This window comes from Struthio camelus, chromosome 16 (assembly GCF_040807025.1).
Source record: "Struthio camelus isolate bStrCam1 chromosome 16, bStrCam1.hap1, whole genome shotgun sequence".
Lineage (NCBI taxonomy): Eukaryota > Metazoa > Chordata > Aves > Struthioniformes > Struthionidae > Struthio > Struthio camelus.
Window position 1 is genome coordinate 15,972,597 of NC_090957.1, and position 27,988 is coordinate 16,000,584.

General features: G+C 41.7%; 1 protein-coding gene across 1 annotated transcript; it reads right to left on the reverse strand.

The window, feature by feature from the left end:
- Positions 1 to 1,134: 1,134 nt before the first annotated feature.
- Positions 1,135 to 27,984, reverse strand: PITPNA (phosphatidylinositol transfer protein alpha). The gene is made up of 12 exons (XM_068909584.1): positions 27,861 to 27,984; positions 22,345 to 22,375; positions 14,480 to 14,625; positions 13,783 to 13,874; positions 9,983 to 9,990; positions 8,998 to 9,072; positions 8,518 to 8,601; positions 7,087 to 7,164; positions 5,992 to 6,102; positions 4,332 to 4,454; positions 3,525 to 3,594; positions 1,135 to 2,396 (listed from the first exon to the last, which is right to left on the reverse strand). The coding sequence occupies exons 1-11, from the start codon at positions 27,878 to 27,880 to the stop codon at positions 3,547 to 3,549; spliced, it is 816 nt and encodes a 271-aa protein (XP_068765685.1). The 5' UTR covers positions 27,881 to 27,984; the 3' UTR covers positions 1,135 to 2,396; positions 3,525 to 3,546.
- Positions 27,985 to 27,988: the final 4 nt, after the last annotated feature.

Genomic DNA, 27,988 nt, shown 5'->3' on the forward strand with positions numbered 1-27,988 from the left:
TGCCAAAGCCAATGAAAGAGCTGCAGCACCGTGGCGCTGCATGGTCTTCAATATGCTCACTAGCAGGAACCAAGCATCGAGACTGAAAGGTTTTTTATAGAATTCATCTATCCCAAGGCTGAGGGATGCATTCACTTTGGATTGAATCAGGAGGAAAGAAAACAAGGAGAAGAAAGAAAGAAAGAAAGAAAGAAAAAGTTCAGGATGGAGTTCCTGCATTTTTTCCCCGTTTTTTCCACTAATCAGGAAAGCTTTATGTAAGAGCTCTTACCCTGAAAACAGAGGATCAGCAAAGGATTGCATGGTGGAATGTTACAATCTGCTTCCACAGCGATTAGTGTCATCAGCTAGAAAGCCTCTTGGATAACACAAATTTAAAGAACAAATGTGCTATGTATTCTCAAGTTGTCCTCAAGTGTAAGAATCCCTCAAAATGTAACCAACAAACACGAACAGAAGTCAGTGCATAAATTCTCAGTTAAAAATATTTTAAACTGAAAGAACTATTAAGTGGGGCCTACTCTCCTAAAATACTTCTTGAACACCTACAGGAGATGCCATGAAACAACATCCTGGTCCCAAATAGCCTTGCAGATTAAGATTTAGTATCTTCACCTATTTTACAGTAAGTTTGTTTTACTTCTGCCTGGTGTGTTTGCTAAAAATCCCTCATCCCCCCCCACCCCGCAAAACCGTCTGAGGTCACTGAGAAGAGCCTGCCAGAGTTACTGGTACAATTCAGAGCTTATTGCACTTAGACATGAGTAAGGCAAAAAAACAAACTAAAAAAGGGATAAACTGCCCCCTCCCCAGTAACCAAAAGCCATCCTCTCCCTCCAGACCATGAATCATTTTCCCTCACACTGAAAACAATTCAGACCCCAGCATGTACTTGTTCAGCATGGCACGGGATCATTTCAGGATTTCCTGCTTGCAGGAATGCGAAGGGCTGAAGGAGTCAGATGTATTAACGAACGCCAAAAAGACTCCTTGAAGGTACAGATACACCCACGTCTGTGTTTAGCATTCAGTATTTTCCGTTAGCGCCACCAAATACAGAAGTGGAAAATAAAGTGATGACTCTTGGGGGTGGGGGGGAAGTCAAACATTGGGCCTGATGCATAAGCAAAGAAATTAGGGTTTTCTCATATGTATTTAATAAAGCACTATTTTTTTGATTCTGTTCTGCTTATTTGATTGTCTAAAGCTGGTATCAACATAAGGATAGTTAACAGATAGTATTAGAGTTCATTAAATACCCAGAGCTGTTTTCATTGTTCAACAGTATCCTTTGCAACTTTTAAAAACTGGCAAGGTATCCTACAAAACAACTGCAGGTCTTTGTAAGTTACTGTTTCATAGAAGGGAATGACATGTTTCAAGTCAGTCTTGCAATGGGAAGAGTATTATTGCTGAGCAGAACCACCAAACCAGGCACCTGAACGTGATCAGATACCGAGACTTTACTTATACACTAGCTTTGCTACATTCTAATTTGTCCAGGGAGAATCACATTATTATTAGTCAAAATAATTTTAGTTTTGTAAGTTATGCTAAGTCTTACTAAAGAAAGAACCAGGAAGTTGCAACATTTCTCAAGCAAGTTTTTACAATGATCTTATAAGACTGACACATGAAGCTAAAGGACAACATGGCTACATGGGCCAAAGGGACCGTGTATCGCTAAACTGAAACTCAACAGTTATGTGCTGAAGGACCTAGCATGGGGATGCCGAACACAGCTTCTGCTCAGTCTTTAACTCACGTGTGCTAAGAGAGAATAAAGTAATGCTGTGCAGAAGCCACGTATCAGCTTATATTCATTGCAGACCAAGAACTATCTCTGGCTTCCCTGATTATGTATTCAGATTACACGCCATTAAATTTGTTACCTTGGGAGCAAGGTCAGGGCATATAATTTTGTGGAATAGTTTTGCACTCTAAAATACTGAGAGGTTCCCTCTCCAAATAGACTTTCAAAGAATGGTGAACGGCTGGGCACAAACAAAGGTGGCAGTTTATCCCAGTTAAAAAAAAAAAAAATCTAAGTCACCACATCACAAGACTATTTTAGCTAAAAATGTCACTTGGAAATCAAACAGGGCCACATGGAAATTGGTCTGAATACAATGAAAAAAAAAAAAGGAGGGAGGAGTCGTAAATGCAGCGATCTCTAAGTCACACGTCTCCAAGGAGCTACCTCCTTCATATACGTGCTAACATTGGAGTGCTTAGTACCAGACGGTCTATTTGCTCACAATATTAAAGGGCATCTAGAATTAGCTATGGGAGATTTAAAATCGCCTGCTGATTGGATATAGAAAGGCTTGATCCAGAGATGGTCCATCAGTCAAGAGTATGGATTCCCCAGGCCTTCCTGATGACTGTCTTGCAAACTAAAATAGAGAGACAACAGGAAAACGTTTCAGAACCACTTTGGAAGTGTGCCAGAAGCTTCAGATTGACCCCTCAAGTAAGTGTTTAGACACCCTGTCTCCAGCGCCGACAGTGGCAGTACACCACTGCATCACTACATTTCAGCCCTAATCCAGAACAGAATTTCCAATGGAACCTAAGACAGATGAACATGAATTGCAACTTAAACAACCTAACAATTCCAGAAGCCGTGGTACAATTATGAGAAGACCACCAACTCACTTCTCTAAGAACTAGAGTAAATGAAGAGGAAGTGAAATAGGTTAAAGTTTCATTAAAAGATTAAAATGTATCTAGTTGATTTCAGAAGGGTGATAAGACCCCCCCCATCCATGTTCCTCACTTACCACCAAATAACCAGTAGATAACAGAGCACAGGCAGAGGCAAACAGTCAGTCCTTGATAAAGCTGTGGCTATGCCCTACCCCTGCCCGCCCCCCTCCCTCTCCCACCAAACCCAAAACTGATTCTATGATCTAACAGACATGGTTTAACATTCTCAGCAATGCTTATGTCATCACTGAGCATGCTGTCTAGAATACAGCCTAGGGGATTGGCCAGCAAGGACAAATTCATATATATATGCTCTCCAGTATGGCAGTCCCTCCTCCCCGAAGCTAGCACATTCATAATGAAATGCATGAAATAAGTCAAAAGCTTTAAAATTGTCCTCTCCTCCTCCTTCCCCCTGATGCGTAAGTGTTGACCCAGGCTTTAGTCTATTAATAAATACTGTTAACAAACAATATGCCAGAAATATCCCAAATGATAGCATTTGCAGATCCAACTTATTCCTTCTGGACTGGCAAAAGATTCTCTGCAAGTCATGGGATAGAGGCATTACAGAAATAAGAATAGCAGCGAAGTATATAAAATGTTCTAACACATTTTAAACTTTTCATTCAAACATTGCTTTAGAATAATTCTGAAACAAGACAGTAAATTCACTCATCGACCTACCAGTGAAACATGTTTATTATCACTTAATACCACAGTTCGACTGCCTGAAGCTACAGGGAGGATCCTTTGTCCCAAATGTATTTGCCTTAAACAGAGCAATAGAGTTTTGTCAAACTCTCAATACCTACAGTGCACAAGGAAGAAGTCATGTTAGTCATCTGCAGCCGTCATTCCTTTCACTGGATCTTTTTCTCTCATCTGAAAGAGTAAATATATGTCAAGTACTGATTCTCACATGATGTTATTTCAAACTCTACTGGTGTGGAACATGTTAAACTACCCTTCTTTATGTAAGGCTTTGTTTATAGCTGAGCACTGCCAACCAGTTTCTGTGAATACGCATATCCAGACACCATTTTTGGTTAAGCTGCAGGTCTTTTAGTGATCTGGAACCACTAGCCAAAGAGCGGAATGCACACGAAACCGTAATCAAATATCTTGAAGCACCAGGTGGGGGTGGGGGAAAAAAACCCCTATATCACAGAACAATTAACTCCTTAACATTCAAGTTTCTCATAGTAAGAAGTCTGCCTCGTACCCATGCTACATGCTTATAATACTGAGAGCTAAAAATGGTTTTGGTAAACTGATTTTTGGAAACTAACTAGGACAAACATGACTATCCAGCTTTGGGTAAAATTTAAAAGAAGATATTAAGCGATAAATGAATCACTGACACTCATACCCTGCATTACCTATGGGTCAATGTATTTATTGACTCAAAAACAAATGCAAGGAGAAGTCCATAATGATTAGAAGCAGATGTCAGAGCAACTAAGTCAGAGCCAATCATTCAAGCCACAAGCAGCATGACCTAAGTAGCAGGAGGACAATACACACTATGCTGCGACAATGGAGCAGTCTTTCCTCTGTTCAGCGTACTGGAGAGAGACATTTTCTCACACAACCCACACCTGCCCTGCTTTTTCACTGACCTCATCCAGCTGTCTCTTGGTCTCCTCCTCCATCCTACGAATGTCCTCCATAGTCAGATCAACCCACTTATCAAGCCAGCAAAAGAGTTGCCGATGGAAGTTTGTGAAGAGACGCTTTTCTTGCTGCAGAAAGGAAGAGGAAACAGTAAACTTGCTCATAAAGTAATTAATACGAATCTAACTAGACCGTGACAACTCTCAGAGATCATTACACTGAAGAACCAGCTCCCTCATCTACCTTTCTGTAGAGCTGCTACAATTGGAAACTGAAACTAGCTCATTTTTATTCTTTTAAAAGAACATCTAGAGCCTTGACTCCCCAAAGACATACATTTTTTCAAGCCTAGACAGCAGCCTGCACGTTGAAAGAATTAGTGAACGCTTTAGTCATTTCCTTTGACTTGACAGTATTGTACTGACTGAATAAAGTAGTCCAGGTCTGGTTTACTTAGAGCATGACAGTTGGCCTGAAGGAGCACAGAAAAGGAGAATCAGAATAGAAATATTTTTAAAATAACCCTTGACTCGCTAAACACTGGAGGCCAGCAAATATAAAGGATTGAAATGCACCTACCTTGCTTTTCTCTTTTGCAGTGATTTGAAACAAGTCTAAACTTGTTTTCCACAACTGAAAATGTTCCAGCAAAGGTAACTAATGTGCACAAGCTACTGCAACTTAGAGGCTATTCATTTCCATTTTATAGGCGATAAGTTAGGCAAGATCATTATTAGACAAGGGTACGCCATTGGTCTTGGCAAGTTCTCATTAGGGAAGGGCACTTCAATTTTACCAGTTATGATTTTTGCATCTGATCACTTGGTTTCATCAAAAACCACTCGATTACTTTGAAGCAAATGTGCAGCTGAAGAGACACCCAAAGAGAAAGGGATTCAAGACACTGCTTTGTTCAGGGCTTTTGTTATAGATACTTGAAATCTTGCAGCACGGTCATTCCTCCTCAGAGTTCTCTTTTGAGAATTCTATCACCAAATCCATACTTTTGGAAGTATGCTGCAGAAGCAGCACTGTAGTTTATCAATATCAACTACTGAGGAGTCTTTAAAATCTGAAGCCACAGGCAAATTATGAACATGACATTGCCTAGAATATTGCATGTTCTGATTCCCAAGTCTAGTGTTCTGCTGCAGTTCATGGGTTATGAACTCAGCCTCAGAAGAAGCTCTTTCCAGGATACCAATTATTCACCTTTTAATTTAATGAATTTTCCCCTTAATCTTTTTTTTTTTTTAATTCCTCCTTTTTTAAACATAGTTGCCCCAAGTCAAAATATTTCTAGCATATAGGCATCACCTCATCACTCACAAGTCAACTGCTGAATGACCGCAATTCTCCAGCTGATAATTAAACAAACCAAAACAGAGACGTTTTACCTCAATGCATTAGACTGACCACTGCAAAAATTCAATAGTCAATTCACAGAAAGATCAACCAGCCCTACCCTGAGATTAGCAGCAAACTGAACCCAAATTTAATCAACTGTTATATGTAAGGCAGAGGCCTTGACTATATTGCCCGAAATGGTATGACTGGGTTTCAAGTTAGTATTTCCAAGCAGGACACAACATTAGAACAAGCTGAGGTGCTAAAGCAGTTGGGAGATGAAACATGCCCTCATCCTTGCCCAAAGAGCTCACTTACCTTCTGGATAAAGTTCTCAACTTTGTTTTGCAGACCCCACCACTTGAACTTGACTGTTACCAGTTTGTAAGCACACATGTATGGACAATCTGTCTGCTTTCCCAGCTCCTTCTGCAAAGATATAAAGATATTCACATCAGGACTCAGGCCAAACTTTTCCAGGAAAGTAGCCCCTTCAGTATCACAAGGTCTTTCTACAGTTCCTCACAATCGTCTTTCATCCTTACACCTTGAATATTTGTCATCAGCAAGTTTTGTCACATTTTTGCTCATCCCCTTTTCCAGGGAATTTATAAGCATGACATAAAAACAGCTCATAGTCACCTCCACTGGTAGCTTTCCCTGCACTTTGAGAACGGACCATTTCTTCCTATCTTCTGTTCTCCATTTTTCCTCCATTAAATCTGTTTCTTTCAGGATCTTCACCCTTAAGTAGCCAGGCTACTTAACTTCCTTAAAAGTCTTTTGACAAAGTCCCTAACCAAAAGAGTTTAGAAATCCATGTAGAGTTTATCAGCTGGGTCACCGACATGATCATCAAGCCTTTCAAGAACTCCACAAGGTTTGAAAGGCAGAATTTCCTACATCCTTTTACAGAAGCCATACCCACTTTTCCCAAGTAGATCACATTAATCCCTGATGTTTGTTAATTTCATCTCTTATTACAGCTCTGACTAGGTTTGCCTACTAGAAATCAAACTCGCATACCTGTAGCTCCCCAGATCCTACTCAGAGTCCTTTTTAAAGATGAGTGTCATATTTGCCTATCTAGAGTCTTCAGAAACCAAAGGTGTAAGTGAAAGGTTAAACACTGCTGCTTGTAACTTGGCTATTTCATCCTTGAATTCTCTTGGGTGAGCTCTTGGGCTGAACACCAGACAGTTCTGGCAATTTCTCAGAACTCATTCTATCTATTTGCATCAAACTCTTCCAGTTTCTTTAATATCAGAACAGATCATCTGCTGAGCTCTGCGTTTCCTTCTACAGAGGCGAAGTTAACGTCTCGCATGCACGTACGTCTATGGTCTCAAGCCATATTAGCTATACTTCAGTCACGCAAACTGAAATTGGCTCCTGAAATCATGCAATGCATACCTTCCAGTTGGGACCCAGAGGTCCACGCCCAGTCTTGACAGATTTAAATTTTGCTGGATCTTCTTCTGCCTTGTAATCCTGTTGGATGGACACAGGAGATTAAACACAAGTTATCCTGGTGTTACTCAGCTGCCCACTGTCACACAGGAGGTATTTTTCTGGTGGGCAGAAACTAACCTCTATCTCTCTTCTGAAGAGCTACTGTTTTCACTCAGACTACAATATTAGTTCACGCGTTGTTCAAAGGAACATATTTCACCCCCCTGTGCTGTGTCCTAGACCTATGTGGGAAGTGGTAACAAACTAACTGATGTGATTTTGTAAGGAATCCTTTGGGATAACACTATCAGAAGATCTGTAAACTCCCAGGATAGGTTTCCTGTAATCATCTGTTCTCCAGGGGCTAAACAAAGCTGCTGCAGAAAATATCTATGCTCTCTGGAGCAGTGGCATCAGGTATTTTTCACAGCGCTGTACGAGTATGATGTTCACATATTGCACGCTGCAAGACAAGTACAGTCAAACTCACAATACTACGAAAAATCAAGAGGCATCACTTATGTCCCCCCCAATGCGTGGCAAATGAGATTTGTAGCATCCTCTTCCTCCCTGTTAGATTAAGACCAGGGTTTTGTCGTCTAGCCCTACCCTCACTTCGATTAAAATGAAAACGGACTCAAACCATCATCAGATCAGCATCAGAGGTGATCAATCAGCAGCATCTCCAGGTAAGTTCAGCTTGCTCTTTTAGAACGTTTAATTCAGAATAGTCTGTTTTTGCAGATATATCTTACCACCTGCCTTACCTATCAGAAATGAGATGCTACTCATGTTTTACAAATTCATCTTTATTGGAAAGAAAAGTCAAAATAAGTACTGCTTTTGTTATAATGCCAAGGCTGAGTTTGAGAACAAGTAAATTAGACAAGTTTGAACTGTATCAGAAATACCAAGTGAGGGAACTCAAACATGCCGCAGGGTTTTTCTTTTTCAGTATAGAAATACCCTTTAGTTTCTTACAGTAATTGCAGTGCTTCTTAGAACAAAACATTAGCTACACAACTGCAAGACACAAGTGCATAGCCACAGCTCAGCTTCAAAAGAGAGGTAGCTGAAAATTCTGTATGGAAAGGGCGGTGCCATTTCTTGTTATTCAAGTGTTATAATCAGCTGCAGTGTTATAAAACTACATATATACACACTGTCTACATGCACTGTAAGGCTAAGCAACACATTTTACAGTCTTGATATAGCTTGTAAAATAGCTCTCCCTCCGTATGGCTTTAAACATTTTAAGGAGCAAGGAAAGCGGGGGAAAGGCATTCCTTATTGTCCTGTTATCTGTGACCATCCCCAGAAACGCAGTTTGCATATTACCCTTTTTTAGCATAAGGCTTCCCACACCAGGGAGCTCTTACCCACCTACCATACCTTGGGAAGCACTTGACTCCGATCAGCAATGTCTATATAAATAGCTTCTACGTTCTTCCACACATCTGGCTCCAGTTTATGAACCTGTAGTGAAAATGCAAGACTAATGTAATCAATTCAGCTACAGAACACTCCTGTTCTGCAATAGTAAAAAACAGATGGGAGATGCAGACCCATTACTCCCCTTCCACGCACAGGGAGGACATACCATAACAAAGCACAATATGAGATCTTCTAAAGAAGCAAAGGTACTCAGGTAGAACAAGTGTTTTGGGGACAATTTTATTCAGCATATATGAAGAGTCAATGGGAGGAATTTTTAAACAAGCAGAGTCTCTGCTTTGCTAGTGAAATAAGCATTTTGAATCCCGGAACACTGAGAATAAAGACAGAGTTTTGCACAGCAATTCTCTAGTCTAACAAGGAAAGCAGTTTCGTGGCATTAAAGAGATGGATAAAATATGTGACAGAAGTACTTACATTCTCTTGCGTTCCAAGATCTGATTTATGCCAGGTTTCAATTTTGATCAAGAAATCATCCTTCATATACTCATTCTGCCATCAAAATAAAGATTCTTGTTATTCTTTAGAAATAGAACTGGCCTTCTTATTAGCTAGATAAGGACTAAGAAAGCCAACTCAGAGTTGACCATTATAACTTGATTGGGGTTTGACTGAGGGAACTTCAGATCATCTGTAAACCTGAGGTTGCTTTTAAAAAGTTATTCGATCACTAAACGTACAAGATGAAACAAATCATGAGCTGCTCACTGAAAAAACTTAAGGTCCATAGTTTAGTGAAATGTGTGAGGAGGAGATCCTAAAGGAGAAAGTCTGCCACTATTTAGAGTTTAGAAGGGGTAACAAGGTAAATATGCAGAAATTGGCTTTTCAAGGAGAATACTCATCTAGCACTGCATAGAGGCTTGGAGGCAACTCTTCAAATGAATAACAGTATCCAACTGCTGTGTTGAGAGCTTTTGCACCGGGCAGGGAAGGGACAAGAAGCACACTTCTGCCAGGTAAGCAAAAAAACTTTCCATTTCTAGTTATTACCGTGGATAGAAGAGGACTTCCAAAGGTAACCCTATCCTCCCTCAAGGTAGCAGAAACAAAAGCACAAGCCAGTGAAACACTAAGCATGTAAAAAGGAAATATCAAATTCAGAAGGCAGATTACTCAGAGGGGCATAATGACACAAACTCTCTTTTAATTTGTTTTTCTGGGCATTGGTACATTCCAACATGTGTAAAGCTGAGCACTGCTGCAGTAAAAGATCTCTGTCCCTCATTATAAGATGTTTGTGGAGGTGCTGTAGGTGATAAGGGACTCGCGATTTAATCTACATGATATTACAATGGCAAAAGCTACAGTGCCGTTAGCTCGTGCTAGAGCTCCCTATGCCCAGAATGTTTTATTTCAGACACTACACATGCTTCCATAGATCAGTAAAAACAATACTTACTGTAATAACTGGTCCAGGAAATCGACACATGAAAAGAAAGATACAGCATTTAGTGAAATAAGAAGGTATAGCAGTCATCACCCTCCTCCCACTATCAGCAAAACAGGGACAATTTCAGCTTCCCAGGGAGCTGCTGACATTACTGAAGAAAGAAACCCTAGACGTCTGTTAAAAATAGCTAACTTTGCCCCATTCCCCTCAGGAAATTTTCAGAAGTGGAGAAACCCAGAGGAGCAGCAATTAATTATGTACTGCCACTTCTGCTCTCTGGATTGCAGCCAGTTGGATGAGAAGATGGAATAAGTTTGTTGAGCTGGCGGCATTTTACCAATCCTTTCTCAGCTTGCAGATAAGAAACCTCTCCATAGTTCTGAAGCAAACACATGCTGGATTTCAGGCCAATGCAGACCTCATCACTCCCGCATGCGGTAACCAGACCCTCTGCATCTCTACTGCTCATGGTAACTAAACTCCCTGGATAGTAAGGCTCAATTATTCAACACAGAAAAGCAATTAAAGATCCTATAACAGTCAGCATCTGTTCTACCTGAGCCTTCAGAATACATTGGCAGTTCTAGTCTAAGAACAAGGATGTCTGTGGAGCTAGAACAAACCAGCAGAATTTAACTCTAAAATTTAACAGGAGGGCTTCACAAAGAAGCAATTTTGTTTTTGTATTAAAATTCGTGAGTTTCCAGCCCAACCTCCTGTGGACAGAACCATCCCTTATCACATATCATGCACATCCAGCCGCTTTAACTGCCTGCTGCTGGGCCTTAGACTAGTCTAAACCCTTAACAGTTTGAAAATTCCTTTTTACAGAGGGCTAACTATTTAGACTGACACAGGTTTGTGGGGAAGAGGGGAAGCAAGCAGAGCCGAGGCTATTTTTTAAAAGGCTGAATACCATCTCAGAGAATATTTCATTCTTTTCTGTAAGGAGTTTCTTTCCTATTAGACCACCTGAAATACTAGGTAAGCCAGCAATAATTATAAACTAAAGCCTTCCCACCTTCCCATGACAAAGTGCTTTTCTATGACTACACACCATAATAGCAGTTGCCTTAAAACAGGTTTATTCACCTTCCTATGGGAAAGGTTCTTCAACTGTAAAGGGAACAAACCAATCTCTTTAGAAACGTCCATTAAAAGTCAGATGCTCAGTTTGTTATAAATTAGGGCCTGAACTTAAGGTTTTACAGCAGCAACTCCCACATGTTTCAGCTACAGTTTTAACTTCGCAATTTCTTGCCATTTGGCCACAGGCATCTCATGCTGACACCCAGAAAAGTGGAACACACAACAAACTGCTTTTTTTGAAAGCATTTAAATGACATTAATATCCAAGTCAGACTGCAAAAGAAAAGAGCTAAGAATGCTGTTCTCTTGGCACCAGCCCATGGTTATAACTACTGGGCAATCCTCACTTCATTTTTACTGTAGAAGTTGTAAATGCATACAAGCAACAACCTTATTTACGATTCATGCTCTCTAATGAACAAAGCCAGGCTTCCGTTTAACTACATAAAACCACATACTCGTGTTAATAAGTGTGCAGAATTGCAGGCAGTTTCAAGCTAGATGTTTCAGTTCCCTCTATCTGCAGTACTTCTTTGATAATGGTATATAATATGCATATTAACATAACCATTTAGCTTTTCAGAGGAGACACGGAAATGTAAGGATGATCACTATATCTTGTATATTAAAAAAAATATTGTGCTGCAGAACTAAAAAGACTGTCTTATCCAAACTTAAAAGGCTCTGTGTAATAGCTGTTGTGCAAGAAAGTACACTAATATCACCTAAATATAGGAAGACACTGGCAGGAGCACTACTAACTCCCTAACTCCTGCACAGTTGAACCAGGTTTAGTTCTTACTACATCCCCTTGCTCCCAAGTTTCAACACTAGTAAGAGGGCTGAAAGGCATGCCAGCTGCTGCAAGCCACTGTGGCATTTCGTGTTGCACAGAAAGATTCACACGAGGCCATCCAAGTCTATTCACTTATGACCTAAATACCTGAACTCGTCTCAGTGTAAAATTATAACCCAATAGGCAGCCTACCACATACATGAGTTCTTCCCTCCTGCCCAGTACTATCAAGTGAAGGTTTCAGAAACATTTACGAGCATTTCTTGATTCGTGTCAGGCTGGCAGATTCTGTAAACAGATTTGTCAGCCTCCGCATAAAAACTGCCTTCTGCTCCAGCCCTCACAACAATACAGTTGCTATCTCACGTTATATTAGGGCTTATTACAGTTGAGGATTATTTTTCGTTAAGCCATTTCTAGCATATCAAAATCTGAAGTTTTATTGATTGTGCTGGAAAGTCTTATACTTGATTTTGGTATTGCATTTTTTCCACTTAAGTGGAATTTTAGCAGTGTGTAATTGAAGAGTAAGCAGCTAAGAGTGAGAAGACTCCATGCTTTTGTTCCAGACATTGGCAGAGAGGATAAAAAGGAGGAGGAAGATATTGCTAAGCATTGTCTAACAAAATCTAATGGAGTCAACCATTAGATCTTTTTCTACGGTTTAAAGAATTAGAGAAAGAATTGTTTGTGTCCAAACCAGTTCAGTGTTCCTAGCATGGAAACAAACTAGATATTACTGCCCAATTGATATGCAACTGACACGCAAAAAGAAAACTACCTAAAAGTGAGAAAGCTAGGTTGTACAAGTTTTGGGTTCAGCATTTTGAGTGATTAAAAACTTATTCTTCAGTTGATGGCAGTATCTGAACTCTATACATTTGAAATATCCGTGCCACTACTATTAACACATGCAGTTTCACATACTGAAGTAATGTTATCCTCCCTCACCGCAAAGCTCTTCCCCTCCCTTTTAAAACACTCTATTTAAAATTATCTTAAGTAAATTCTGTTGAAAATTTAGTTTTTCTAAATTGAGTTTCAAGAACAGTTGGAATTTTTAAGTTTACAGTTCCCATAGCAATTGTACTTCTGCCAAATAGCAAAAAAAAAAAAAAATGCATCTTTCAAAGATACAAACAACCTAAAAGGCAGCCAAAAATACTGCACAAGTTTGGAGGCAAAGTCAAAGCTGCAGTTCCTACAGCAACAAAGACCAGAAAAACAGTGGTGGTGAAACATTGCGGCCGATAACCTCAGTGAATAGATATTAAACATTCCTCACAGCAGCAGAAAATGAGTTTGACATTATTTCACCACTTTGCACAGCCTTCAGAGTCTCAGTCCAGAGTTTACAAATGCATTCACTTCACATTTGTTGGCTGAGAATTTGATATTTGCATCAAGTCACTATTTCCCACCACCCCAGAAGCCACAGCAGCATTATCTGTTCAAGATTCACTAACTTTGGATCCTACAACTGAGTAAATATCAATCACATAACACTGTTACTCCCTTCAAACTGCACTAAGTAAGAGGCAACCAAGATCTTCCCTATTTCCCTCTTGTATCTTCAAAATTTCTTCACCAAACTATGCTGCACTTGAGTATATAAGAGCATCCCTCACATATTCATTTCACTAGCACTGAACATCTCTTTCTTCAGTAGGGTTGACAGCCTCTTTTCCAGTCCCCAATCAACTGTGCATACGCTGTTACTCATTAGCAGCACATCGGACAAGGAAATTTCTTTTAACTCCAAGCACTAGATTTTGCTTTTTCTGAGCCAAAGGAAGGGCTTAGAGAATAGAAACCTAAGAGTTGAAATATCTTCCCCTCTGCTTGCCTCCTTCCCTCTCCCCTTCTGCTCTCCAAAAGAGAGACCAAAAAGCCAGCAAGCCACTGCCCTTCCCCACATACTCACCAGTTCTGCAGTAGGGATAGGCATTCCATGCTTTTTCATGTATATTCAGAGCTCCTTCCGGGGCCAGCATTCTCACAAATGTTGGCACTTTGCTGCAGAATTTGGGAACAGAAGAAAGAACAGAAGTATCGATGAGAACCGCATATAACAAGGGCTATGGCCTAGGCGTTCTAAGAAAGACAGAACAGCACCTCAAACATAGACCTTAGTGATTCACACATGCGTGTTTGTCATATTGGTGGGGTTTCCCCCACTCCCATCAAAACTACCATTTCCAGAGACTGTTGAATGTGGACAGGTTCAACTAAGCCTTCTTTACATAATTATGAATGGGAAAAGGAAAAAAAAAAAGAAGAAAAAATATAGGCTGAACAGAGGTTGAAATCTAGGAGGCATTTTGATTTTTAGTGAAATTCAAGTATCAAATACTGGGTAACAGGATTATATTTGCTTTGAAAAGCTCAGAGCCAGATTTTCTTGGGGCAACAGCCACATTGAGGGGGGCAGACGGGCATTCCAGTCACGCTCACTTCAAGCTGTACTGCGCACAAGCTGTTGTTGTTCTGTCTTACCTCCATGTCTTTCAGACCTTTCATAACCTGTGATTTACACAGTTGCTGCAATCCCATTCTATTTTTCTCCAGCTCTGCTTGCCTTTTAACCCTGTCTGCCTCTGGAAATAGGATGCTTCACGTACCTCTGTAAGTGGTAGATCTTGTGTGTGTACTGCCCACGCTCTCCATCTCTTTCATAAGGTTCATTCACCAGGACCTCCACTCCTTCACCTCCACCAGTTTCATTTTTACTGGCTTCTGCCACAGAATACAGCTGTCCCACTTGATACTAAAGAAGTTAAAGAGACGCTACTGTGATAGCTGTTATAATAATTTTACCAAAAGAAGCCAAGGGTAAATTTATTATCTGGGGAGAAGACGGGAAAAGGATATCCACTTGTGTGTCCAGATAAGCAGCTCATTTAATTTCATTTTGATATAGAAAGCTTGAGTGATAGGAAGAAAGCATGGCCAACAGCATGACTGTCTTTAACCCTTAGATCTTAAGCTCAAAACCAAGACAAATTCAGGAGAAAGCAAAAAAAAAAGAAAAGATTGTTAGGATGACATTTAAAGAGAATCCAGGAGACCTCAGCTGGGCAGTAGCAAAATTCATTGTTATTTACTTCTTGACACACAGACGGCCCAATTGTTCAGGTCAAACGCGTTGCCAGTTCTAAATTAATAAGCATATAGCACTTTATGCAGAAGAACCCCAAAGAGTTCCACAAGAAGTTTTTTGATAAACTGGGGGGAGAGGGGCACGCAGGAAGAAACAAAGGAGGGAGGGAGGAGATGGAGGATACTTATATCACCTAATTTAAGTGGTCCAAGAAACACATCTGTTGGATGTGCAAAGTTTAGAAGCCCATTACAGTCAAAGATGAGCATCTCCACAGCACAGTTCAAAACAACTAAGTCAGAACCTTGTAGATAAGAGGGTATTTGCACTGGCAGGCTTTTCAATTAAATGCTGTTATCTCTAGAGGCTGAACGTAGTGAAACTACCTGCCTTAGGCTTTATGACATATGCTAACACGCTTAAACCTCTCTCGTCAAAATTAATACTATAGTCATATCAGGCCATTTCTCTTTACTGAGCTTCCATTTCCCTTCTGAATCTAGTTCAAACTCTGCTCTCTCAGGTCCTTCCCAAATGAGCCCTTCTTCCTTCAACTGTCTTTACCCAACCCCAAATGATGTTTTACTTCCCCATATCCAAATCCATTTCATTTAAATACAGTTTTAAGAATAACTGAATAAACTATCGTCCCAGAGGGCCAGCTGGCCTACGCGGTCTCTCCTATCCCTACTATTTTTCCTACCCTCTGACTGAAAAGAATTATTCACAGTCCAAACCTAAGCCTATCCAACTAACCCATTCTTGTCTAGCTTTGGGCCGACTGCCGTACCATACCTCCTCTTAGCCATAAGCATTAAACCACTAACAGGGAAAGCATAGCATTTCAGCATACAGTAACATTCTTACCTTTAAGATCATTTTTCAGTCTCTTGCAGAGACTCACTTAGCAGCATTAACCCCCAGAATCACCCACATTATTTCATGCTATACAATCTCTTTCATAGGGAGCTTCTCCCAAATATTTCACAGGTAAAAGTAGAGCAAAATCAAGTATATGGGCAAAAGAGAACATTCTCTGCAGAAGCTGTAAAGATCAATACACTCTTGCCTCAAGAAGCAAGAAGACTTTCCCTTGGTCGAGGAGGATCAGATTAGAGATCATCTGCGCATACTTGACATCCGCAGATCCATGGGCCCTGATAGGATGCACCCACGAGTGCTGAGGGAGCTGGCGGATGTTATTGCTAGGCCACTCTCCATCATCTTTGAAAGGTCATGGAGAACAGGAGAGGTGCCTGAGGACTGGAAGAAAGCCAGTGTCACGCCAGTCTTCAGAAAAGGCCAGAAGGAAGAGTCAGGACACTACAGGCCTATCAGCCTCACCTCCATCCCTGGAAAAGTGATGGAGCAGCTCATGCTGGAGGTCATCACTAAGCATATGGAGGACAAGAAGGTGATCAGGAGTAGTCAGTACAGATTCACCAAAGGGAAGCCATGCTTGACCAATCTGATAGCCTTCTAGGATGGAATGACTGGCTGGGTAGATGAGGGAGAGCAGTGAATGTTGTCTACCTGCACTTCAGCAAGGCTTTTGACACCGTCCCCCCTCGCATCCTCAGAGGTAAGTTCAGGAAGTGTGGGTTAGATGAGCGGGCAGTGAGGTGGATCGAGAACTGCCTGAACAGCATCGCTCAGAGGGTTGTGGTCAGTGGCGCAGAGTCTAGTTGGAGGTCTGTATCTAGCAGTGTCCCCCAGGGGTCAATACTGGGTCCAGTATTGTTTAATTAATTCATCAATGACCTGGAGGAAGGGACAGAGTGCACTCTCAGCATGTTTGCTGATGATCCTAAACTGGGAGGAGTGGCTGATACACCAGAAGACTGTGGTGCCCTTCAGAGGGACCTGGACAGGCTGGAGAAATGGGCAGAGAGGAACCTCATGAAGTTCAACAAAGGCAAGTGCAGGGTCCTGCCTCTAGGGAGAAATAACCCCCTGCACCAGTACACATTGGGGGTTGACCTGCTGGAAAGCAGCTCTGCAGAGAAGGACCTGGCTGTCCTGGTGGACCACAAGCTAAGCGTGAGTCAGCAACATGCCCTTGTGGCCAAGAAGGCCAATGGTATCCTGCGCTGCATTAGGAAGAGGGTTGCCAGCAGGAGGAGGGAGGTGATGCTGCCCCTCTCCTCAGCCCTGCTGAGGCCACATCTCGAGTACTGTGCCCAATTCTGGGCTCCCCACTGCAAGAGAGACATGCCACTCCTGGAGAGTGTCCAGCGGAAGGCTACGAAGATGAAGGGACGGGAGCATCTCTCCTATGAAGAAAGACTCAGAGAGCTGGGCCTCTTGAGCCTGCAGAAGACAAGACTGAGAGGGGATCTCATCAATGTATACAAATATCTAAAGGGAGAATGTCAAGAGGATGGGCCAGACTACTCTCAGTGGTGCCCAGCGACAGGACAAGAGGCAATGGGCACTAACTGAAACACAGGAGGTTCCATCTAAATATGAGGAAAAACTTTTTTTACTGTGAGGGTGACTGAGCACTGGCACAGGTTGCCCACAGAGGCTGCGGAGTCTTCTTCCCTGGAGATATTCAAAAGCCGCCTGGACGCAATCCTATGCAACGTGCTCTAGATGACCCTGCTTGAGCAGGGGGGCTGGACTAGATGATCTCCAGAGGTCCCTTCCAACCTTGGCCATTCTGTGATTCTGTGAAAAAAGTAGATGCAGAGCTTGACAGAAACACGATCAACTGAAGAAAATTCATGCAGGCCTCTCTGAAGCAAAGTTAGAGAAGCAGAAGAGATTTGAGAATGAAGTTAAAGCACTAGGTCAAGAGGAAGTGTTCAAAGCATGGCCGAGTACAACAGTTTTCTGAAGAGAGAGTGACCAAAACAAAAACTGCTGCTGAAGGTAATACATAGAAAGGCTGTCTGGAAAGGGTGACAAAGTAATCTAGAAAGTGTCAGGCATCAGAAATGCAATGACTAAAAAAAACAAAACCAAAGAAACCCCAAAAATGTAACTCAGTCTACAAAGTGATGGAATATTGCTTAGGCCTTCTTCCTTTTCACCAGCAGAGGACCATGCATCAGAATCAGGAATAGGGAGCGCTCAGCACTCCCTACACTGAAATCCAGAATGGAAAGATGGAGTACTGCTCAGAGCTGACAACCCAGAAACACATGACTGTGCTGGAGCATCTCCAGCAATGAAGGAAAATTTCTACCCCTGTAGAAAAGCACCCTCCCAGTAAAAGCAATCTACAGTAAAAATAATCTACAAACCATCTCCCACTGAAGAACAACGGATCTGCTGGATCACTCCAGAAGGTATTGGCCCAGGTTATACAAGCATCACTCGCATAGCTGGACAGTTCCTGCACTGTTACCAGCAGACTGGGTTTCGAGCTGGATTTTAGGCTGCAATACAACTCTCTTGTGTCCTGACATTTCATACACTACGTTGCTTTCCTTGTGACTACCTACAGATGACCCATACAAAACAGAATACTCACCTCCCTCCAGAACAGCAAACCATGGAGTAGTGAAATCTTTGAAGTCAGTTGATTTAAAAGAGTAAAAGCCACACACACGCACTCACACAGGAGAGAACACATGAGTTTGGCAACTACAGCATTAGAAGGGAGGACTGAATGGCTTTGATGGCTGTGCAGCAAGTCTCAGGACAGGCCTCCAGAGGTACAAACTAATTCCTCTTAGTAACAGCCTCTCATTCATTCCTTTTCCCTTTTAAACATGTGGGTCAAAGTTCGGGCACTAAGAGGATAAGCCCTTTGGTTTGGCATCTTCACTATTTAATCTTCCCTGTTATTTCTGATCCTTTAATCGCATAAAAGAGGAAAAGGCCCAAATAAAACTGTCCCAATGAACAGATCCCATAGCATCTGCCTGTGAAAGTTAACAGAAAAATAGATTCTGTCCCTATGAAGTCTAAAGCATCAGACAGACCTGTCCTCGTAGCCCTGAGAGCTCCTGAAAACTTTCTCTTCTGCAGGCAGTTACCCCTCTTGATCTGTCATGACACCTTTTATACAGCAGACAGCCTATGTTTATTACATCAAATCTCAGTCAGAAGGCATCATTTCAGTGTAGCCATCTTCTTCAAGAACGGTTATTTTCCTGAAAGCGGCTTTGAACACAATTAATAAATAAGAGTCCTTTGTGTTTGGCAAGCTCCTTCCCATGTGAGAGGAACAAAGAGGCAGCACAGAACGTGTACACGCAGCTCTAATCCATACCAGCATTTCAAAGTGGCAGCTGGTGAGACACCCACACAGAAGCTCAAGTCCATGCTCTCAAAGGTGACGCTGTGCAACGTGATGTTGGTCAGAGACTAAAAGAGTAAAGGTTAGCACACCAAAAATATACCAAATTGGGTTTTTTTTGTTGTTGTTCCTTGCAGGCAAGAACGTATAAAACAGCGCAGCTTGCAGTGTGCCCTAAGCAGGACTGCATTTTGGCAGAGTTTCTTTGTAGAAGGCAGTCTGCTACAGTCCAACTCCTACATCCCAGCCTTCAAGTTTTAGTCATCACCAGGGCTTCTCCCCCACTATTTTGTTCTCAACTCAGCAGTTACTTGGCTAAGCTATTCAGCGTTGAGCTCTTTACGCGTTAAGTCACATCTCTCCACTATCTTCCTGATCATTTGTTTTCTCTTGAATTTCTTACTACTGATTAAGCTCCATTTGATAGGGGTAAAGAGATTGAACACAGAACCCTGGCACACCACGCAATGACACTTCCCTCAGCCCTACTACAATGCTTCAAAGACAACTGATTTTTTTTCTCTAGGTTATACATGAGAAGGTATTTTTTCCGAGGTTATACATGCACCAGGCTTTTGGCAACAAATTGCCTGCTAAGGATGTGAACTCTCAGGTCTTTCGAGCAAAATTTTCTCACGTAAAGTTAAATTAGAAGCTCCCTCCCATTATGTCACAGATGATTAATAAAAGGTACTACCAGTCTCCGTAGCCCTATTTAGAGTTTTGTATATGAAGAAATCACTGACAGCAACCAAGTTTTAACAGCTATTTTGTAGTACAGACAAGCACAAAATAGCGGCAAAGTGATGCACAAATGGGTCAGCATTCCTCCACACAGGAAGGAGGATGAAGCAATGCATAAACCCAAGGCAGTAGTCATCCTTCCACTCAATACTGAGCCATAATAACCCCTCCTCTTCAGAGCACCTTTAAAGCTACCAAATCACGTAAGTATGTAGGCAAAGCTAAAGGAAGGCAAGAACCCCTCCTGCTTAGGGAACTTTATCCTGAAACCTAGCCCGCATATTGTATGAGAACAGACTACCCTTGACAAGGAACATCATTCAAAAGACACCGTGATGATATGCAGGTTTGGGGAGGAATTTAGTTTGGCCAAGTTGGTCGCCTTCCCAAATCCAAGTGCATTCTTAAGGCGTTCTCTCTAGTATATTTTTTCCTTCTCTTCTAGTTATGTTCATTTGCTATTCACTTTACAGACTTTTCAGTAGGTTACTCAACTCTTTCAAACTCCCTGGATGCCGAGTAAAGAAATACACCTTCTTATACAGATGACTGCAGGGCATCCTCCAACAAGGAAGTTGCTAGAGAGTGACAGATTCATGTATTGCCCGAAACCTGTTTTCCACACAGGCAGCCTACATACAAGGCTCAAAACATGCCTGGCACAGAACAGCCAGTCAGGAAGGGAAAAGAGCGTAACAAGAGACTCGCTTTAACTGGATGAAGGCTAATCCTACTATTAGCTAACTTAGAAAGCCCCTGTGCTGGGTTCCATCCAGTCTCAAAGAAACAATCTGTATACTGATGCTTTGACTTTCCCTTAACACAGCTTGATACCTAGAGGCATCTCGTTATGAGGTAGGGCTTCTGCTATTCAGGCTAAGGTCTTCCCTTTACTGAGCTCTGGAACACCCTAACACGTAGCCATAGCTTTCACAAACACTTCCCCTGCCACTTGCAAGTTTGCATCTTTTACTTACTTGCTAAGGCTTATCCTGTTAGTTCTTTCTTTGTCAAGAACAAAGAATTCTGTTCTGTCAAGAACAGAATAAAAAAATCTAAGCGAACCTACTCTAATACTTTAATCAGACTTCAGTTAAAACCGTTTGAAATAGTTTCATGCAGAAAGCATGTAAGCAACAGATAAGGAGTAAGCAACAGCCTTTTGGCATTAACAGCTCTCATTCCTGCACCAATATAGCACAGAGGCCTAAAACTACCATCTGAACAGAGGCCTAGGCCTGCCATTGGCATGTGATGCATGTCACAACTGGCTGATCCACAGGAACAAGGAACTCTGCGCTTAGGCATTGCTTTTCTTTTCCTAGCCAGCCTCATGGCTGCAGGCATACACTACACCAAGTTCCAGAGTGTTTTATCTCAAAAGAGTATGAAGTTATCAAAATGTTACGCTTAAAACAGTGCTGCCATGATCCATCTTACCCCTGTCTACATCACAGTAGTTGCTATACTCATGGGAAAGAAAAACAAAGGAGAATCCTCTCCTCACAGCTTCCCCTAAGAGTTAGAACAAGCCCTTGACCAGAGCTCTCAAACTGAAGGCTTACAGCCAAGGACCACAAAAATACATCTAGATGAGGTAGGCTACCACAGCAGTGCTATAGATTCAGTCATTCCAGTTTCTCAGCTACCTTCCTAGTATGAACATAGACAATGAGAAAAACATTTATATGGCTTGATTCTCTGCACGGGGGTGTTCAGTGTAGAAGGGAAGGCTGTTAAGAAAAAGGGAAGAAAGAAAGGTAAAATGCAACCTCCAGGGAAGACAGCAGGGAATCAGCTACGGACTCTGCACAGTTACTCCACAGTCAGTTGAGCAATCAAAAAAAAAAAAATCACTCTCTCCATTATGAAGTCCTTCATCTAAACAATAAGAAAGTTTTATTTTGGTAAGATCTAGAGGAGACAGATCCTAAGGAGTCCTAGGAAGTACCTATATAATCTTTGCTTTGCTATACCAGCTTAATAAATCAGAAGAAATTGTTTCAAACTCTTAGACAAACAGTAACAAAAGAATTATAAGAAAATACAGATTAAGAGTAACTTCCATTTGTACTAAAGCTTCCTCTTTATGTTAAAAAAAAGAAAAAAGAACAATAGTATTTATCAGAAGGAAACTGCCCTTTAGAACAGTCTGACAAGTCAAGATTTGTCATCAACACATCTGAAAGCACTTTAAAAGGCTATCAGTATCTTGAGGCTTATAGAAATTAAATTAGTTGGCCAAGCTGACAGCGACTGAGTGAGAGCACACAGGGTCCCTGAAGACAGCTATACCCTTCCCTTGCATTTTCCAGTTTTTGTTCAAACAAACTGCTTTGATCGTAACTTTAATTACAGCCCGAAAGGAAGGAGGCAACAGGAAAAGGACTTACCTCCTCCACAGACACAGGCAGGATAACACGACTGAAAGAGAATACAGAAACAGAACAGAAAGTTAAAAAGCGTCCCTGCAGTTGCAAAACTTAGATGACACATTCCTCGCAGCAACAGCTGCACAGCGCTCCTTTCCCCTCAATCTCTAGTGCAAGCATCCCTAGCACTTGCTCTTTAGTCCCAAAGCTATTTGTATATTAGCCTCAAAGAGAATCTATAAGTGATATAGCTTAATTGCAATCTTAAACTAAAACTATAATATTCTCATAAAGCCTTATTGGTAGCATCTTCCCAGGCGATGAACATACGCAGTATCGAGACAGTCACACCTTCTTTCTCAATATATCCTCCTCAACAATCTCATCTGATTTCTTGGTAAGTTGTTGTAGCGTGCTGCTATGTACTTCATCAATTTTGTAGCCACCTGTGATAGCCACACACTATAGCAAAATGTATTTATATGTCCTATCTGGAAGTAACTCTAAATAGAGGAGCTATACGCAACTGACTGAGAAGGAAGGAGTTGCCATTTCTATACATGAGTCACTGGTTTCACATTGTGGTTTCCTGACTGCCTTCTAGAATCAACTGACTAGACTATAAAGCAAAAACTGCCAGAAGTCATACTGAGATTTAGTTTTATTCTTGTCCTTTCAAAAAATTTAAGAAGTGATAAAGACACAGGCTTCTTAAGGCCTTTAAAAATGTTACATGCGTTCCCAAAACTAAATATGCATTCTACCTCTGCTTTCAGTAAGGATGAGGTTGAATCAGGGAACTAAAGCAAGATACAAATATGAAACTGATACAGCTACTGCAGATGCAAGCCCCCCAAAAGCTCAGCGTGATTATGCTTTTTGAGGGGAGAAAAGATCTTTCATAGTTCAGCAATAGTAATTACCTAGACTGGCATGAGGAACCATATTAAAAACACTAAGAACTTAATAATACTGTGAAGTGAGAGACAGTACTTAGAGCTGGCACACAGCAAATACAATGACCATTTCTAAAAATATGGAAAGCAATTCTTTCTATTAAGCGAGGTTTGTAAGAATTTTTTTTTAAATGTACATAGCTTTAGAGAAACATTCCCCAAACAGTCCCATCAAAATGGGGGGAAAAACCCCAAAACTGTGTTCAGAAAGTTTTTTGGTGACCAAGAAACTACAGACAAGTCAGTCTGACTTCTATACCAAGGAAGTATAATGAACTGCTATTCACATGAATAAATGCGATACGTGGAAACAGTGGAAACAGTCAACGCGGCTCTCTGAAAAACACACTCACACCTCAGAGGAAGATATAACACGGAAAAGGGTGATCTGTCTATACAGCGTATTTAGACTTTGAAGAATTTCACTAATAAGTCTCAGAGAAGTGAAGATACTATGGAATAAGTAGAAAGTCATCTTTATTAAGGATTAACTGATTAAAAAAAAAAAAAAAAAGCAGTAAGGGTGATTTTTTTCCCCCTATGCTAGAGGAATGTTACCAGCAAGACACCACAAGGACAAACTGTAAGAGAGGCAAAAGTTTACAGATTATGCAAGATTACTTATGACAGCAAAGCTTTATGTTGGCTGCAAAGTATTGCAGGAAGAACTACTGAGAACTGCAGATGAAATTCAGTGTCAATAAAGCAGAACAATGCTTTACAGGGACTCAAGTTTCCCCATACACATGGGGCAATGAGTCCCAAATTAGCTGTCACCAGCAAATATCTTGGTGTCTATATGGAAAAGCATCTGGAAACATCAGTTCAGTGGTAGTTCAAAAATAAATACAACATCAGAAATCAGAGCACAGCATATAACAAAAAAACCCATAGATAACAGTTATGCCGTTGTATAATCTCTTATGCATCAACATCTTGAATACCTCATACAGTTCTGGTCACCCCATCTCAAAGAGGATACAAAATCGTTAAAAAAGAACAACAAATATGATTAGAGGTAAGAAAAAGCTTTGGGAAAAGAAAATAATCAGTCTAGGCTCTTCAGCTTGGAACAAAAGACAGCTAAAGGGTTAAGATATGGTAGCACTTTACAGAGTCATGAATGGTGTGAAAGACTGAATGGGGAAAAGAACAATGATTATTTCTTACAACAGAACAACTGTTGGGGCATAATAAAAATCATTAGGCAGCAGATAAAAAACAAGTCAAGAGTACTTCTTTACATCATGCATAATTAAGTAGTGGGATTCCTCATCAAACATGAGAAGCATAAGCAATTTTAAAAAGGGATTTGATCTGTTCATGGGAATCTATATGCCACTTACTGGAAAGATACACTGAAGAACAACCATTCTGTACACTATTTATATAGTTTCCTAAAAAATCTGCTAGAGGCAAGGTGGAAAAGGACATTTGGTCCAATTCAGCATGGTATTCCTTACATAGAGGAGAACAAAAACGGAAAACGGTTTACCACAGGCAGAGTATGCTATCAGACGTGATATCGGGTTAGTTAACTGGTCCAGGATAAAACTGCAGTAAGAAACAAAGAGGGACAGAATAAGTAAAGATGAAAGACAAAGTATCAGGGAAGAAACAGTGGCTTTGGAATTGAGTTCAAGTATTTTCTTTAGAAAAACCGGCATGCAAAGATTGATTTAAGCTAAAGAAATTCTGCGTAAGAAGGTAGAAGGTAATAGATCTAAATATAATCATACAGTTGGATTTTCACAGAAACAGAAAGAAGCGAAACAGTTTATCATTCGTTTAGCCTAGCAAACAAAGAATGTGAGGGATGACTAGTATTTATAGGTAGTCAAATGATAGGGAAGGAAGAGAGAAAACAACTCAAGGAGGGTAGAGAGAAAAAGCCTCTCAGGACTAGCAATGGAAACAGACTCTTAAGTTTGGGACAGAACTTGATTAGATGATAAGAAATTATATGATGTGGTTGCCTGCCATATCAAAGGCTCCAAAACCCTGAAGAACACTTAGGTTGCCTCCTAGATTAAAATCTACCTCAAATGACAGCAAAGGCAAGTACAGCTGCAGAGAAGGTCAGTATCATTACTGTCACTTCACAGGAAAGGGAAGTGAGTCTCTACACTCAGATTCTCCTCAAGGTCTCCCAAGGCAGTTTAAATCAAAATAGGGAGACAATGCAAGATCTCAACCAGCATTTAGAAACCCTGCAATTAACACAAAAAAAACAACAAAAAACCGACAAACTGTAACTTATCTGGAGCAAGGACAGGTAGAAATGAAAGATAATTCTGAAAGACTGATAGGACACCAAATAAAAGTATTGAACAAAAGCTATTGCTGTGTTCAGTAGGAGAAGCTTCAGAGAAAAGACAGATTGTCTGTCTGTCAATGAAAAATTTGATATAGGGCTTGTGTTATATCGCTCTGTTTCTGTAATGTCTCCTAAAATACCTATGGAACAGATACCAATACCTGTTTGGTTTACTAGGGAGGAAGTAACAAGAGGTCACAGAGATGGAAGAATAATCTGCTCACATGACACGCAGCTTATTTATATTTTTACCACTTACACTAGGTAGGCAGCAAGGTACCTGCATGTACTGTTGAGGCACCCAGAACCAATGAAACTAACAATGAATGTCTTACTCTCCAAGTTACACCAAAACAAGTAGTTTTTAAATACCTTAACAACGGCTTCCTAGAACACAAGATTTAGTCAAAAAATAGGCTCAAGTAGCCTGTAAAACCGGTAACTTTTACATACAACATCGAGGAAGATTTATTCAAGAACCAATAATGATGACACAACTCAGAATATGCAACTGCTAGAGCTAGGTGGGAATCCCAAGAAACGAAAATAAAAGTAAATTCTTTGAGCAATTGTGCATCTTTGACTGCCCTTAGAGTCACATATCCTTCAATAGACACAAAGAAGAGAAGAAAAAAAAGCAAGCAATATAGCTAATGACAAGGCACAAGAGGTTTGTTGGACCTTCTGAAAACAGAAATGGAAGCCAGTAAAGAGAAACAAATGTAATAATTCTTGTCTTTTCCCCCTTAGTCTTCATGTTTCTGGAACAGGCAGTCTGAAAGATCATTAGATATGCTGCCTTGATGAGAAAAATGAAAATACCAAGTAAAACGATTTCTGGAAATCACCCCTATGAGAAGGAACTTTGACTTTTCAGACTGCAGAGAGTATATGCAAAGTAAATGGTGCTCCCACCTTTATGAGATGCACTGTAGGTAGCATAGCTTACTGGCAGATGAGCTCTACTACAGTATTAGGCAAGAAACTGAAACTGTAAGTAGAATCATGAAACAGGTGAACTTGAAGAGAAATAAAATAGCTGCCATGAGAGGAAAAGCACATTTACAAACGATCATCATAGAAGAATGAGTTTAGTAGTTTTCCACGCGTCTAAAAGGGAGCACTTATCCTGTATTTCTGTCTGTTACACAGCTTAATGCTCGAGAGGGCAAGGGTGTCTTGAAGAAGAGATCTGAAAACCTACTTTATCACTGGGATCACAGTTATCTTCCACTAGGAAAAAGAGAGAAGGAAAATCAAAAAAAAAAAAAAGCCACTTCCACCAGTCAAAAGAAGTTTAAAAGGACAGAACGCACCTAATAAAATCAAATGTAAACTGAATCTTTAAGTTAAGGCTAAGAATTCAAGAAGGAAACACGAGCAGTAAGTATGCACAGCTCAAAGACATCTAGCCAAAGTGCACTGGTCCAAAAGAGCACACGACATTGAAGTGGGTGAAGGAACCGAATGAAAGATGGCACAAAGCAATGTGATTAATAGTTACACACGCACTTGGGACAGCTCGTCCAGCCCCTGTTTTCTTCCTCTTCTTCCCCATCATGGGACAGAACAACTACAGGAGACTTGGAGACAGCAAAGAACTACAAGGTTATGTTTCTACACAAGAAAACACTGTGGAACTACTTTACTTCTGTTATGTTTGTTCCCCTTTGCTTTTCTAGGGAGAAATTACACAGCTGGGGCGGGGGGGGGGGGACATAACAAGCAGGCTCGTCATTAGGCCCCATTATAACAGAAGGGGGGGCAAGATCCCCAGCGCCGCTGGCTCCCAATCCCGTGGAAACCAATATTAAAGAAAAAAAAAAAGAAAAAAAATAACCCCACGGTAAAAACCGGCAGCTCCCCGCCGGCATCCTGGGCCGGGAGGCCGGCCCTCGATGCGTGGACCTAGGCGAGGCCCTCGGCGGCACCGGCCAGCCGGGAGCACCGGCAGCCCCGCCGGTGCGGAGCCGCTGGCGGCCGGCCGGAGATGGGGGGGGCGGGGGGGGGTGAGGGACACGACGGGCGGGGGGGGGGGGGGGGCGCACCTCCGCAAGCCGCTCCGCCGGGCCCCGGGGGGCAGCCGGGAGGCCGGGGCTCGCCGGGCGCCCCGACCCCGCCGCCGCCGCCGCCGTGACCTTCACTGCCGCCCCCACAGCCCCCCCGCCCCGCCGGCCGCCGCGCCAGGCCCGGCAGGAGGACGGGGGTGAACCGGGACACGGCGGGCAGGGCTGGGGGAGGGGGGGGGGTCTCGCCACACTCACTATTCCTTGATGAGCACCATGGCGGCGCCGCCGCGCGCCTCCCGCCCGGGCCGGCCCCGCTGAAGGTGACAGGCGCCTCCGGGCCGCTCCGCTGGACCCGCACCGCGCCGGCACGGGGTGCGGGGGGG

What these genes read in the sequence shown, in the direction of transcription:
- PITPNA (XM_068909584.1), bottom strand. Translation starts at nt 27,880, where the DNA reads ATGGTGCTCATCAAGGAATA. An exon ending in CTCTGGGTCCCAACTGGAAG is followed by an intron (nt 6,103 to 7,086) that starts GTATGCATTGCA and finishes ATATCTTTGCAG; the next exon opens with AAGGAGCTGGGAAAGCAGAC. An exon ending in TTGAGAACTTTATCCAGAAG is followed by an intron (nt 4,455 to 5,991) that starts GTAAGTGAGCTC and finishes TCCTTTCTGCAG; the next exon opens with CAAGAAAAGCGTCTCTTCAC.